Consider the following 14,393-nt stretch of genomic DNA (forward strand, 5'->3'; position numbering starts at 1 on the left):
GTAAAGACTTGTGTCGTTAAAATTTCGTCGGAACGAAGTTACGAAAAAAATCAATTAACGAAACGGAGACGTAACAATATGTTCGCATGTCATAATGGTATAGATATATATCATAAGTTTCTATATTTCTGTAATATTAGCATTTATTCTGAACGTTCTTTTTTCTGAATATTTGAACGTTTTCACATAACACCTAGTCATATCTTGTTTCAAGTTAACGTTGTTTCTTTGCCATTTTCAATATTGTTAATGGCTGTTATTGCCAGTGGAGAACATTGCTTTAAGCGATTCTGTTTCAGAATGTGGATAGCAGTGTCCTTCAGTGGTTTAACAAGTAATATTTAGAGGTATGTACAATGAAAATGACCAGTCACGTGATATCACGCCTGCGTACAATGAGATTCAACCATTTCTTATCCATAGTTTGCGCTTTTACTTTTAGTGCCAATGAGGCTGTACTTTTTTAACAACATTGGAAAAAATCCTCATCTGGTGCAATCTGACATCTGTTCACACTATGTTCTTGCATGGTCGTCTTTTCCTTCAGTCTGTCAGTATAGTATTTGACTGCTCAATATTTCCTAGTGACAGATATTTAGACTGTCATTGTTGATAATCTTTGGTGACAGATGTCTCTGAACAGTTGGATCAATAAACAGTCTTCGATAAAGATGTTCAAGCCAGATAGTAATGCTCCTGTGAAAGTTAAAAAGTATATTGTTCTAACCATTTGTTTTGGTAATTATATATATTGTGATAAAAGCTCTGCATTTATAGGCTCAAGCAAACACCAATTACATGATTAATCGATCTGGCATGTGAAATAAGTGGCGTGTAATACATATGCGTAGGTATATGGGGTAAAGTCTTAAAAAAGTAACCATCCATTGCAAAATGCGAAACGTGTTTCATGTGAGAGTTGTATAACACCAAAGTTAATGAAGTGTATATTTAATTTTTTAGAGGTAATACGTGTGATAATACATTACACCAAGTCTATAAATCTTTCAGCAATTTAGCAGAAACAGTCTTAATATCAGTTTCCTGCAATAAAAGTGCATGATAACATTTAAAATACGATTTATTTGTTATTTGTTGTTAAGCGCAAAAGTTACAAAATGTCTAACACGGGGAACTGAACCTTGGATTTTAATGCTGTAATTCCATATACTTACTATTGACCCACCGAGAGACAGAACTTTTATGTAAACAAAATGTTGAAATAGCATGTATCCATGGTCGTTCGCAGAATGAGGCAAGGGGGCATCCCCCCCCTGAAGTTTCAGAAGAAAATTCATTTAACAAATCTATTAGAAGATGATGCTATATAAACTACGAAATTGCAAGGGTGTACATCAATAAGCCATAATCAGCCAGAACATCGCTTTTAAACTTCAAGGCAATGGTCTGCGCTCTACGACGCCTATTATTTCACTCAACAAATAAAAACTGCAATATTCCTTTTATTACTTTCAATTACATGCAGTCCCTTGCAAAAACCATAACCATGTAGTTCACCTTGGAGCATCTTATCCTTTTTCACCTTCTTGAGAAAACGACAAGGACACGTTAAAGGACCTATTTACCATAACAATATCCTTGTATTATTTAACAAGAGAAACTTGTAAGCTGATCAGAGTATTAGGCTAATCTTTTATTCTTTGTTCATATTATTATTCTCCTGCATAAAGATTTTATGTACACTGTATAGTAATGTCTACTGTTTAAACTGACTGTGCAAAATATGTCTAGAAATATTTTGTCAAAAGCTTTTTCTGTTTATTGTATCTTGTATATGTTGCACAGTCTGAACTCCTGGTCAATAATAATTTATTTCCGGTGACAACTACTCCCAATAGAATCTTCCTACTTGCACTTCCGACCCGTAAATGGTGCTATTCGGTCTTCTTCGTGGCTTTTGTAATGCCTCAATGAGGTGGCATCTAAATCTGATTAATTAAATATTACGAAAGTCCCCTATGTTACCTGAAAACATCATGTCATGCTAAAAATTAAGTTATTGTTTAGGCAGAGTATTCATGATGAAACTCAAGACGAAAGACTTTCGAAACATCGTTCTCTACACTTGCGTCTCTACAACAGGCAGTTTCATAATTTATTGTTATCTAGTAATACCATGGACGGGGTGAAGAGAACTTCATTATTTCAGAACATAGTTTCTAAAATCATCCTAAATACCTACCATGTAATGTTGTTGCTCTTACTTCCAAATTTGCTGATGACCATTGCCATCGTTTCCATCATCAAATGGTTCAATTCCACATACTAATAAGATGTACTAGACCACCGTGACCCGTTGGGTCAACCACTATTCAGATGTTATGAAGAATTCAAGCTAATTTCAATATTGCACTGAAATGAAAGTTTATTTAGAGATAATTTAATTAAATATTTCAATCCAATCGTGTTATTCATAATTCAAGTCGAGAGAAACAACAAAATTTAGATAATACCACAGAATAGCGTTTACAGGCATTTGCTTTCCAAAATTTTCTGGAGGATACTTCCGCAAACAACGCTGCCCTCCGTGTTCGCAGGCTGTGGACTTGCCCCCAATTGGAATAAATTCTACGGACGCCCGTACTTGTATCAAATAAAGAATGATATAATTATTGAATTAACTATAACGACATATCTTTGTATTTAGAAAGCTTTTATTTATTATCTAATATTTTAATAACACGTAAGAATAAATAGCTAATTAATCTTAGTTTAAATTTAAATTAAATTATGCATTGAGAATAAAAACAAAAGAAGCAAAATAGGATATGTTTCTTTTTGCTTGTTTCTTAAACTATAACCTAATTTAGTTGCTTTGATTTCACTATATATATATATATTTCAAATTATACTTAGATTTTCCACATACATTATTTTAAAACTCTACGAAAAGTGATAAACTACCCCACCGCTTATTTAGTGTCACAGTATCCTTACTTACGGATGTCGATATGGCTAGTTCGATTAGTGTATTGTCTCGTACTTTGGGATGGAATTTTAAAAGTTAGTATGAAGCTGTTATTGGTTTGTCATTTATATATTTTATTCACACTTTCCTATGTAACGTTTCTCATGTTTCTACAGACATATTATGTTTTTTAGATTTTGAATTTAATCTGCGGAATATCGCAGATTAAATACATTTATCAGCAAAAGTCTATCTCTTGGTAGGTTATCCGTAGCAAATAAGCAATCGCCGGTAGGCACCCTTACGACACCTAGATTTTTTTAGTCTCGTAGTCGTAGTTGATATTTCTGATACAAATGTAACTTTTGTAATAAAAGATACCGAGTTTTATTTTTGTTCTCATGTCTTAAATTCAAGAACGGAATATATTTTATGAAAATTTACTTATTTAGCTTAGGTTTCTTTATTATATTCAGTTACTAAATTAGTAACATGTGGACAGATGTGTAGGTTATTCAAAATTCATAAGAATTTCAATTTCCATTATTAATATAACTAAGCATAAGAAAGGATAGCAGGTCATTTAGCCGACTACAACTGTATGGAATTCCGTGTTCAGAACTAAAAACATCCAGGTGTTATCTGGGTTTTCTATATTTTATTTTTAGCTGTAATGGAGCAAGTAGTATATGAGTTTATTTTGTGTAAAATCTGTGTCAGGTGACTAGTCATGTGATCTGGTAGTGGTATGAAATTCTTTCCCATTGGAGTCTTTGTCCATAAAAGCTTATTTGATACAACAGAATTTACAACCAAATAAGTGACAAAAAATATTTATTATTAAGACATGATCACTTTTGACGATGCAACACATATTTTGTTAGGACAAGTTTATAATGAGTGAATCAGTGAGTAAAGGTATGAGGGTAATATGGTCTACTCCTCTATCAAAGCTGCTTCATTTTCATTAACACTGCTTAGCGATGATTCATGCTGTCGTAAGCTCCTTCCCAGAGAATCCATTACTGTAGACACAGTTCATTTATTTGGTACTTTCTTCTTTTGAGAAGTTGCTAACCAGTTAAGGATATAGCTTTATTAGTTATTAGAGGAGGCACATATGATATTCCTCCAAAATAAATGCTTTTACCAACTGATCTGCATGTAACTACAATAATGGCTGCAAGATTTGCATATCTATATCATTTGATATTTATAAATTATAATGCATAAGGTCAGTGTAGCTATCAGTCCTGACCTCTTCTCTGACCAGTATGCCACTACCACAATATGCACATTTCTCCTTCGTGAAATTGAGGTTGGATCTAGTCCTGGCCACTCTCTAGATGTCCACATGTCTCGGACATGGCTGTAATGTGAAGCATGATTTGTCTGTGAAAAGGAATTTTGCTAACATGTCATTGACATATCTACATGTCCAACACCTGGGTTATTTTGTGTGTGTTAAAGCAACGTACAACATTGGTCATTTGACATAAAGGCCATCCATATAAAGCCTCTTTTTTTTTATTATTTCCATGCTGAATTGCTATTTAGTTACTGGTTTGAACTGTTGATTCAGTTAGTAAGCTGAGACCCACTGGTTGTGCCAAACCTGTTTTGTCAAATAGCTGTTATCTTGTACAAATTGTTAACAGTAGTCTGCCCTGTCCAGGTCTCTGGTCAACTATATTGGTGGCCTGAAAGGTGAACATGTCCTGTTAACCACATTTTGATAGACTTATTTACATTGCAATGATATTGTGATTGACCAGTTTCTAACTGATCTGTAGTTTCCACATTGTGGAAATGTCTTCTTTGGAGTCTGGCATGTTTCTATCTCAATCTGAATCACTTTCTATTGTTAAAATGGCTAAATAAGATCACATTGTTTCCTTCACTTGGATATGCTACTTAACATGACTCGCCAGCTGACGGAATAACTGAGGAGCCCCAGTATATCATTAGTTTTGCCTTGTAAGGGATAGATTTTATAAAACTAGGATTATCCGTTAATTGTTTTTATCAGCGTATTTGTATGCCTATTCATGAAGAATTTAAACCAAATTATTTAAAGTAAAAGCTATTTCACAAATTAAATATTCTAAGAGAGAAATCTTTCTTAGAAACAGTTTTTTTTAATAGTTTTTATTGAACTGAAAGAAAGTTATTTTACCATTATAAAATTTGTTTAACTACTTATGTTTTTTCAAGTTCGTGCCACAGGGATTCGTGCGTGTTACACCAGCACACGTAGTCGCTTGATGATCGACAGAGATACTAAAGTTATATGTCAAGGGATCACAGGAAAACAGGTGACACAACCCTAAAGTTGTCATGTTTTTGTACCCACATAACTTGTTATGAATTTTAAAATATTATGGTGTATTATATATTGAAAGCTTTTTTTTCAGTTCTGATTGGATATTGATGTTACAATGTACCTTGTCAAGTCATCAGTACTAGTCTTAAACATAAACTAGGACTGATGAGAAAAATAATAATGTTTAAAATTATTTGTATCTCTTGTGCAACAAAATGTGTGATGCTTGATTCCTTATTGAAGCATTTAATTTGATCTTATCATTTAAAACAAAACTTCACGAGTCTACTTTAAGTCCTCAGTACCCACAACTTATTAGTGGACTGTGTGATCTGATTATGTTGCTAATTTGGGATTTATACTTAAGATGCAAGTCTTTGTTAAAAGCAAGTTTGTTTGTTTGTTGTTGTTGTTTTTTGGGGGGGAGCAAAACTTTTGGGGCATGTTGATTACAAGACAAAAGAGATAATTATCTTTTTGTCTAAATCACTAGTTAGGCTACATTTGGAATACTTTTTTTTAAGTTTTTGTCTCTGTGTATAAGATAGGATATTGACTTACTGGGAGGAGGGCTGTTAGGAGTGTTTCTAGGATATTAACTTACTGGAGGAGGACTGCTAGAAGTGTTTCTAGGGTATTAACTTACTGGAGGAGGACTGCTAGGAGTGTTTCTAGGATATTGACTTACTGGGAGGAGGACTGCTAGGAGTGTTTCTAGGATATTGACTTACTGGAGGAGGACTGCTAGGAGTGTTTCTAGGATATTGACTTACTGGAGGAGGACTGCTAGGAGTGTTTCTAGGATATTGACTTACTGGAGGAGGACTGCTAGGGGTGTTTCTAGGATGTTGACTTACTAGGAGGAGGACTGATAGGAGTGTTTCTAGGATATTGATTAATGGAGGAGGACTGTTAGAAGTGTTTCTAGGATATTGATTAATGGAGGAGGACTGTTAGAAGTGTTTCTAGGATATTGATTAATGGAGGAGGACTGCTAGGAGACAACAGGATGAGAGGACACAAGTTTAAAATTTCTAAAAGATATGTTCAGTTTGAGTTAGGACTGGTTAATTTTTCTTACAGGGTGATTTACTTATGGAATGAATTGCCATCATTAGTAGTGGAAAATAAAGGGTGGGTTTAAAGTTATATTTTTCTTAATTGTGGGTGTGCAAGGACAGTCTTGAATTTGATGTATGGTATTTTCAATCTTAACGATACAGTATACAACACTTAGGGTAAGTGGCTTGGCCAAACTTTATTGTTTAGGCATAGCAACTCCTGAAACTGTTGATGAGAGAGAAGGAAATTAGTCAGCAGCACCAGCTGGCTCTGCTCTACTATTTACCAAACAGTGTGAGTTGACTGTTATAGCTCTGATGCTTTCATAACTAAAAGTTTGGAATGAGTTTGGTCATCATCTCTCAACTCATACCTTTCAGTACATAGCATGACATCCTTATGAGGAGTGAAAGGTGCAATAGATAAATTATATAAGAACCATATGATTGGTTAGTAATCATGTGTAAAACTCCATGATTGGTTAGTAATCATGTGTAAAACTCCATGATTGGTTAGTGATCATTTGTAAAGTTCCTTTAATGGTTATTTTTTTTTAGCAAGTCAAGTTTTTAATCATAAGCTACATCTACTGAGCTTTTAGTGAAAGACAAGCTTTATGGTTTGATTCCTTGCATTACATAAATAATATAATAAATATTGTTTTGTTTTGATTTTTTGCAAAGTCACTAGCCATACCTAATTTAGCAGTGACAGACAATCAACTTGGGCTACTCTTTAACAATGAATAGTGGGATTAACTATGACATTACTCCTCCACAGCTGCAAGGGTGAGCATGTTTAGTGACAGGGATTTGAAGCTGTGATCCTAACCACCAGGAATATTTTGTGGTATTGCACAGATTGGAATCCGGCTCCAAAATCCACATGGCCAACCAGTGACTCAATAACTGTTAATAGTGTAATATAAATTCTTTATTTCAAAATATAAAACTAATGAACTCTAAAAAAAACATCATCAAAATAACATGAAAAACAAAATTTTATATATATTTGTTATTATTTTTTGATAGGGTACATTTCATTCTAAGCAAGCAATAGAATATGGAACAAAGTTAGTGGGAGGAGTTTCTCCAGGAAAAGGGGGCTCAACTCATCTTGGTGTACCTGTTTTCAATACAGTAAAAGAGGTATGTTAGTTTCATTCTGTTTCTTGTACATTTATACGTTAACCTCGAGGCACTTTCAATTTGTTTCATCCTTCTAAGGCCTCTCAAATTTGGTGATTACAAAAGCATCTTGACTATGGTAGTTTGTAAATGTAACTTTAAATAGTATAAGGAGTAGGATGGAAGATCAGTTAATCAGCAGTTGAATAGTTATTAGTTGGGAAGATGTAACTTTAAGTAGTACAAAGGAGTAGGATGGAAGATCAGTTAATCAGCAGTTGAATAGTTATTAGTTGGGAAGATGTAACTTTAAGTAGTACAAAGGAGTAGGATGGAAGATCAGTTAATCAGCAGTTGAATAGTTATTAGTAGGGAGATGTAACTTTAAGTATAACAAAAGAGTAGAATGGAAGATCAGTTAATCAGCAGTTGAATTAGTAGGGAAGACGTAACTTTAAATAGTACAAACGAGTAGGATGGAAGATCAGTTAATCAGCAGTTGGATAGTTATTAGTAAGTCTGAAGGGAAAATGTAACTTTAGATAGTATAAAGAGTAGGATGGAGTAGTCAGTTAATATTAATAGTGAGTTATGCTGGTTCAATTGTTTTCCATGGTGTGGTTATTAGTGTAATAAATCACGTAATTAACATACTTAGTACACAATATAAATTACTTTCTTACTCCAATACAGGCCTAAGCATTTTTTTGTTTTACACAACTATTCCAAGGTAATGCCGGGGCAATCATTTACTACAGTGTGGTCTTAGACGCTATACAGGCTACATAGTTAACACATTTGTTACAGGTATAGAATATAAATAACTTTTTGTATCCTTACCATGCATACTCCAAAGCAAGTCCAAGCATTTATCATACCATAGAGGTTTTGATACGTATATCTGTTATTTGTGACTTTCCTAAAATTGTATGCTTTTCTTAAACAGTCCTTTTGATTTTAAGAACTGGTCACCTTTGGTTTTTTCCATTTATTAGCACACTGGCCATTGGGCAGACTATTTAGCAAGGTAACCCTCAAATGCTGTTGTTGGTTGAGACAGGTAAAACTCAACCAGATACACTAATATCAGTGGTGTATGAACAACTAGTTCTATAAATGCTACAGCAGTGGAACTGAAAACTTTTGTGATGTTATCATAACCAACAGTACCTGTCTGTTTTCCTGTCTGCATTAAAAAAAGAGAGAGAGAGAGAAAAGGAAAAACAATTATCGTGGAAAAAATAATACATCACCAAATCAGAGCTGCCCCATGCTTCTGTTGATTAGAAAATTTTGTTTTGTTGTGCTATTTTGATCTAAGTATAGCTATAATTATTTTAATGAGGGACCGTCTATTAAAAAGTTCCAGTAATCTGACAATGTGGTAATTTTAAATTTTACTTGTATAAAAAATTCACAGAAATAATAAATGTCTTATGCAATATTTCTTGATATGTTTAGCAAATTACTTATGCTAAATTTTTATGTAATTCTTCAGGTTCTTTATTTTTCTAATGATTTACAGAAATTTCTTATGGAAAAAAAAAAGGCAAATATTTTTTTCAAGTAGGCAAAATTTTAATTATATTCCAGAGTAAGCTTGTAGATTTTTTTTTTATACTTTGCTAGATGTGTTTGAATATGTTCTAAATGTGCTATTAGGCTGTTGAAATCACTGGAGCCACAGCGTCTGTTATCTATGTCCCAGCAACACTTGCAGCTAAAGCCATTCTCGAAGCTATAGAAGCAGAAGTTCCTTTAGTGGTTTGTATTACAGAAGGTATGCCCCAGAAAGATATGGTCTTCGTCAAACATCGGCTCTTGAGGCAAACAAAGACTCGTTTGATTGGCCCTAATTGTCCTGGTGTTATCAAGGTAATGCTTTGTTGTGTGTGTGTGTGTAATTAGCTGCTATAGTATATAGCTAAAAATTAGGACATAAGATTTAGGAGGCATGGTACAAGTAAGTAACGTATGATAGAGAAACACAAAGATTTGAGTAAGTATATTAATGTTATATTGGCACAACAAGCTACTTGGTTTTTTTTTTTTATTTACTTATTTGTTGGTGGTTTCACTGCTCTCTTTACAACTTATATGCCGCTTTACTGGAATTAAATGCTGTGTTAAGTGTTTACTGGCGAGGATCTACATTCATAACATATAAAAACATTTTTTTTTAAATCACAGTGTGCACATTTTCAGCCATGAGCCTTCTTCATATCTGACCTGAAAAGAAGTACAAATAAAAATTAAGTTTATAATGGTAATTTTTAGTTCCATGTAATTTTTTTTATTTCAGTTTTATTCAGACAGATTTTTACACGGAGAAAACCGTTTATTTCTAATGCAGCTTGAGTAATCAAGTTTTTACATTGAAGGTAATTTGTTTCAGCAAAAAACTAATGAGTAACATGTAAAATTACTATTCTAAATTTCATTTTCAGTCATAGTAAGAGGTGCAGGAAGTGGGGCTACCCCCCCTCCCCACTTTTCAATCTGTTCCAGTAAAAATTGTATAAAAATTAATAGAATTTCTCTCAGGAAAAGCAGAAGAATAAATAAAATTTAATCCAGAACCCAAGAATTTCCAGTGTCCTAAGGCATGCCCTAGACCCCCAGCTGTAATTGGTGCATTGGTATTGCACATTTCCTCACTTTGCTCGGTCAAATACCCCCCCCCCCTCCATAATTCTGACTGATTATTATGCTGTCTTAGTTTCGGATTTTTGTACTTTAAAAGAATAAAACATTGTCTTATGTTTTCCAGCCTGGTGAGTGTAAGATTGGTATCATGCCAGGCCACATCCACAAGAAAGGAAAAATAGGAATTGTTTCTCGGTCAGGAACTCTCACATACGAGGCTGTTCACCAGACAACCCAGGTTGGGCTGGGCCAGAGTTTGTGCGTGGGAATTGGAGGAGATCCCTTTAATGGCACAAATTTTATAGACTGTCTTGAAGTTTTTCTTGGTGATCCCGAAACTAAAGGTCGGTACTCGTCAGTCTTTCTGTACTTTCATATCTCACCAACCAGCTCGAAGTGTTAAGTTATGCAGACCTTGTATTTATACTTCTTTAGAATCAGTATTCTCAGAGTGAATGATAAAGCTGTCTTAAATTCTCAAAAGTTTGTTTTCCTGTTTACGCTCATTATTTTAATAGAGGATTGTGTTATCTCTGCTTAAATCAGTCCTTCATATTTGAAAAATGCACGAGGGCTGTTGTAAACGAGGGGGGGGTGATGGCTGTTAATGGGCTGATGATGTATCTCAGTTCTTTGTTTACAGAAACTAAATTGTCAGAACAGAGTTTTGTTTTCTGAAGTGTGACAACTTCACCACATAACACTGGACTATGATGACCTCCGATTAGTATAGCAGTCCTTGTGACCTCGAGTAAATTAGAAAGTAGTTCATCAAATGCAATTTAGGTCATGATCAAATTTGCTAAAACTCTTTTTGCTAGTCTGAATTAGCTATTAACTAATATCCAGTTTTGTAGTTTACTTGTTAAAATTAATGTACGTGTAACATTGATAGTCTAGGCCAATTAAAATTAAAGTATTGGAGTCATAGCAGAAAACAGGGTTACACTAAGTTATCAGAAAGCATACAAACGATAGTTGGTTTCACGGCCAATGCCGTGACAAATAAAATTACAGGATCTGAATTCAAAAGTATTATTTATTGATAAGAATAAAAAGAACCAGTGGTGGGCCCCAAACAGTGGATCTCATGACAGATTTGTGGGTTCTAATCAGCACTTGCAATACTAATTTTGTGGGTTCTTTTGAGCATTAGTTTCCACCAAACGTGAAGGACTGGCTTACATTTTTAACTGGCAAGTTTGAAAAAACAAACAGCTCTTGTTATAAATTTGCTAAAAGGTAAATATGTATTGTTCTATTTTGTCAAACTTTCCATAGTTCTCACGAAAGAGTTTTAAGTCAGAGTGAATTGAAGTATTCAGTTGATTTATACATTTAAATTAGTAGGGTTAACATTGGGCATAAACTTCTCTCTGGAATGAGGGCCAGGGGTGTACGAACAATTTACATAATCTCTTGTCACTTAAAGTAATTAATCCCTGACCACACCACACTACGCTACATCTTCCCCTTCCAAAAATTCATCCGTGTATTTTATGCTTGCCTTCAGTAGCCGTTTACATTTTTTTAGACTGAGGTGTCTGTTGATTCTTTAATATTTTAGGTATAATCATGATTGGAGAAATCGGTGGAGCAGCAGAAGAGAGAGCTGCAGATTACTTAAAGTTAAACAATTACGTAAGTTCACACATTCCAAAAACTGCGTATTTAGTTAAGAAAATTGTTTTTATTTAATTAAGCATATAGATTTTGTGTGTATGTAGTTGATTTCTTTGAATTAAAAGGAAAATAATTTAGTGTTAGGTTAGTGAGAGTAATGTTTAGAAAGTTAGGCCTAATGACATATACTAGGCTAAACCTATTTTAATAATGATTGTTATAAGAAGCTTCTTCTAAACATAAATGTTTAATTATTTCCATTATGAATGTAACCACAACATAATTTCATTGAGAATTTCTAAAAATAGTTTATATGAGTGTATGTTTTTTGATAATTATTTATAAATGGCCAAATGTGCTATACCTGGGTTTGGCTTTTCTGTGCATATCATAACAATTTTCTGAGTTATATTTAGAATTTAATTCAACAACTTTATCATCAATGTATGTCAATAAACTTGACATGAAAATATAGTTTATGATATATTATTTGAAGTTATATTATCTGATTTTAAATTCTTAATTTCAGAAGTAAAGAAAAAAAAAAATCAGTTGTTATTTTTCTGCATCTGAGCTCTGAATTCTCCACTTCAGAATTTTCTAGTTTATTAAAATAGTGTTACAGTTTTCAACCAATTAGAAGCACAAGCTATACAAAAATTACCAAAAAAAATTCTAAAACTTAACCTCCTATCTTTTTGATTTATTGAAATATCTATAAATTTGTGAAACCCACCAGAGACCCCCTTCCCCCCTCTCTTACTTTTGAGATTGGCTAATAGACTTTACGTGGTTGATTGACATGTTTATGACCAATAGGAAGAACAGACTTGCTACACTTATTTGATTTTAGAATCCCTAGAATAACCTTTGTTTGAATCCAAACATTGTATTTCTGCTCTAAATGGGAAACAGAATGTTTTTTATCTATTTATGTAAGAGTAGGATGGAAGATCAGTTATTCAGCAGTTGAATAGTTATTAGTAGGGAAGATGTAACTTTAAGTAGTACAAAGGAGTAGGATGGAAGATCAGTTAATCAGCAGTTGAATAGTTATTAGTTGTGTACTCTTAGGAAACCACGTAAAAGTTTAGGACATTATATTCTAGTGCCTGATATATTTTTTGTGTTCTAAAATGCATATTTGAAAGCTACATTAATTCTCTTTTTGGACACCAAAATTTGTGAGACTCAACAAGGCTTACAGAAGAATACCATTTGAGTGTATTTGAGTATGCAGAGATTTAAAAAACAAACTTACCTAACTTATAAACACCATAAATTTCTTAGCCTAACCTAACAAGGCTTCAGTAAAATAAAATGTAAAATTACATTAGCACACGCATCTCTAACGGGACACCTCACAATCACTTAGTCTTTATGTTAGCTTTATAAGAAAGAGCTAATGGGCTCCTGCTGTGATTTATTGCTTTTTCATACAGCAGTTGGTCAAAAGTAAAGGTGTTTCCAGGTGCCGGCACATGGGGCTCGTGCCTCAATTCTATTTAACAGTTGGTGTCTTGAAAAATCAGAATAGAAAACCATGATCAATATCACACTGAAACACGAAAAATTCCTGTGCCTGCAGACTCGAACCCTGAATATTTTTATGTACGTAGCAATGCCTCTGGTTCAAAATACATCAGTAAAACCATAAAATTAAGAAACAGATATGAAAAGTTTAGAAGTTGAAGCTCCTAAGATAATTGATTTGGATCTTTTTGATCAATATTGCAATGAAAGCAGAAGAAAAATGAAAATATTCGTTTTGTTTCATACTTTTAAACTTTTCATTTCACTCTGTGTCGATAATTTTGCTACAGTTAGGGTTAGGATAGAGAAAATATTAAGTTTTACCAGAAAAACTTTGGATATTCATTTAGGAAGTTCTAAAAGTTATGCAATGAAATGTGAAAACTGTAAAAGCTTTGGAATTTCGTAGACAAATCTTTAGTAAAAATACTTTATTAAAAAATATGGCTACTAAAAGCTTGCCAAATTTTGTGAAGATATATTTTCTAGATTCAGAATTATAGTAAACATTACAGATTGGTCAGTTCGACCTAACCTGTGAACAGAGGGTTTAAATCAATTTCTAAAACAGTTTGAAAAGTTTGCTTTAATGTCCCAGAACACTTCGTAATCTGGATTGCTTTGGCATTTACTAGCCTAGGCAATTAGTGGTATTTGCTAATTGATTAATCATTGGACTCGTTAATTTATTACTTTCAACTATTCTATTATTCTCACATGACACTTAGATAGTTGGAATAATTGGAAACTTATTTTGATTAATCACTAATGTTTTTTGTTCTTTTATAAATATGCATTTTGTAACACACAAGATATATCAGACACTAGAATAGATTGTCTGAAACGTACTGTAATTTAACTGTCTTTCTAACAATGGTTAAGAGAAGTGTTATAGCTGTTCAAAGATGAACATCATCATCTCAAACAGGGAAGCTGAGGCTATATACAAGTGTCAAAAATGAAGTAACCTGTATGAAGAACCTTCTGAGGAAAATTTTTTCTTTTCCTATTGGTTATATATATATATATATATATATATATATATATATATACTAATAATAATAATAAAGGAAGGTAAGTTATTACGTACTAACTAATAAGTAAAGTAAGTAGTAAGTAGTATACTATATTGGTTGGGTTCGTACGTTAT

General features: G+C 33.2%; 1 protein-coding gene across 5 annotated transcripts in view; it reads left to right on the forward strand.

Moving 5' to 3' along the window:
* Nucleotides 1–2,925: 2,925 nt before the first annotated feature.
* Nucleotides 2,926–14,393, forward strand: part of LOC106462973 (succinate--CoA ligase [ADP/GDP-forming] subunit alpha, mitochondrial-like) — a 16,806-nt gene continuing 5,338 nt past the window's right edge. The window contains exons 1-6 of one of the 5 annotated variants that reach the window (XM_013922944.2): nt 2,926–3,024; nt 5,144–5,244; nt 7,346–7,462; nt 9,104–9,316; nt 10,212–10,431; nt 11,655–11,728. In XM_013922944.2, coding sequence (XP_013778398.1) covers nt 2,973–3,024; nt 5,144–5,244; nt 7,346–7,462; nt 9,104–9,316; nt 10,212–10,431; nt 11,655–11,728 — 777 coding nt within the window. In that variant the 5' untranslated portion in view covers nt 2,926–2,972. Of the gene's footprint in view, nt 3,025–3,416; nt 3,436–3,460; nt 3,565–3,810; nt 3,848–4,077; nt 4,907–5,143; nt 5,245–7,345; nt 7,463–9,103; nt 9,317–10,211; nt 10,432–11,654; nt 11,729–14,393 lie in introns of those variants that run through there. The other 4 variants (XM_022390374.1, XM_022390375.1, XM_022390372.1 and 1 more) reach the window with 4 other exon arrangements.

This window comes from Limulus polyphemus, unplaced genomic scaffold (assembly GCF_000517525.1).
Source record: "Limulus polyphemus unplaced genomic scaffold, Limulus_polyphemus-2.1.2 Scaffold1292, whole genome shotgun sequence".
In the NCBI taxonomy this organism is placed as follows: Eukaryota; Metazoa; Arthropoda; class Merostomata; order Xiphosura; family Limulidae; genus Limulus; species Limulus polyphemus.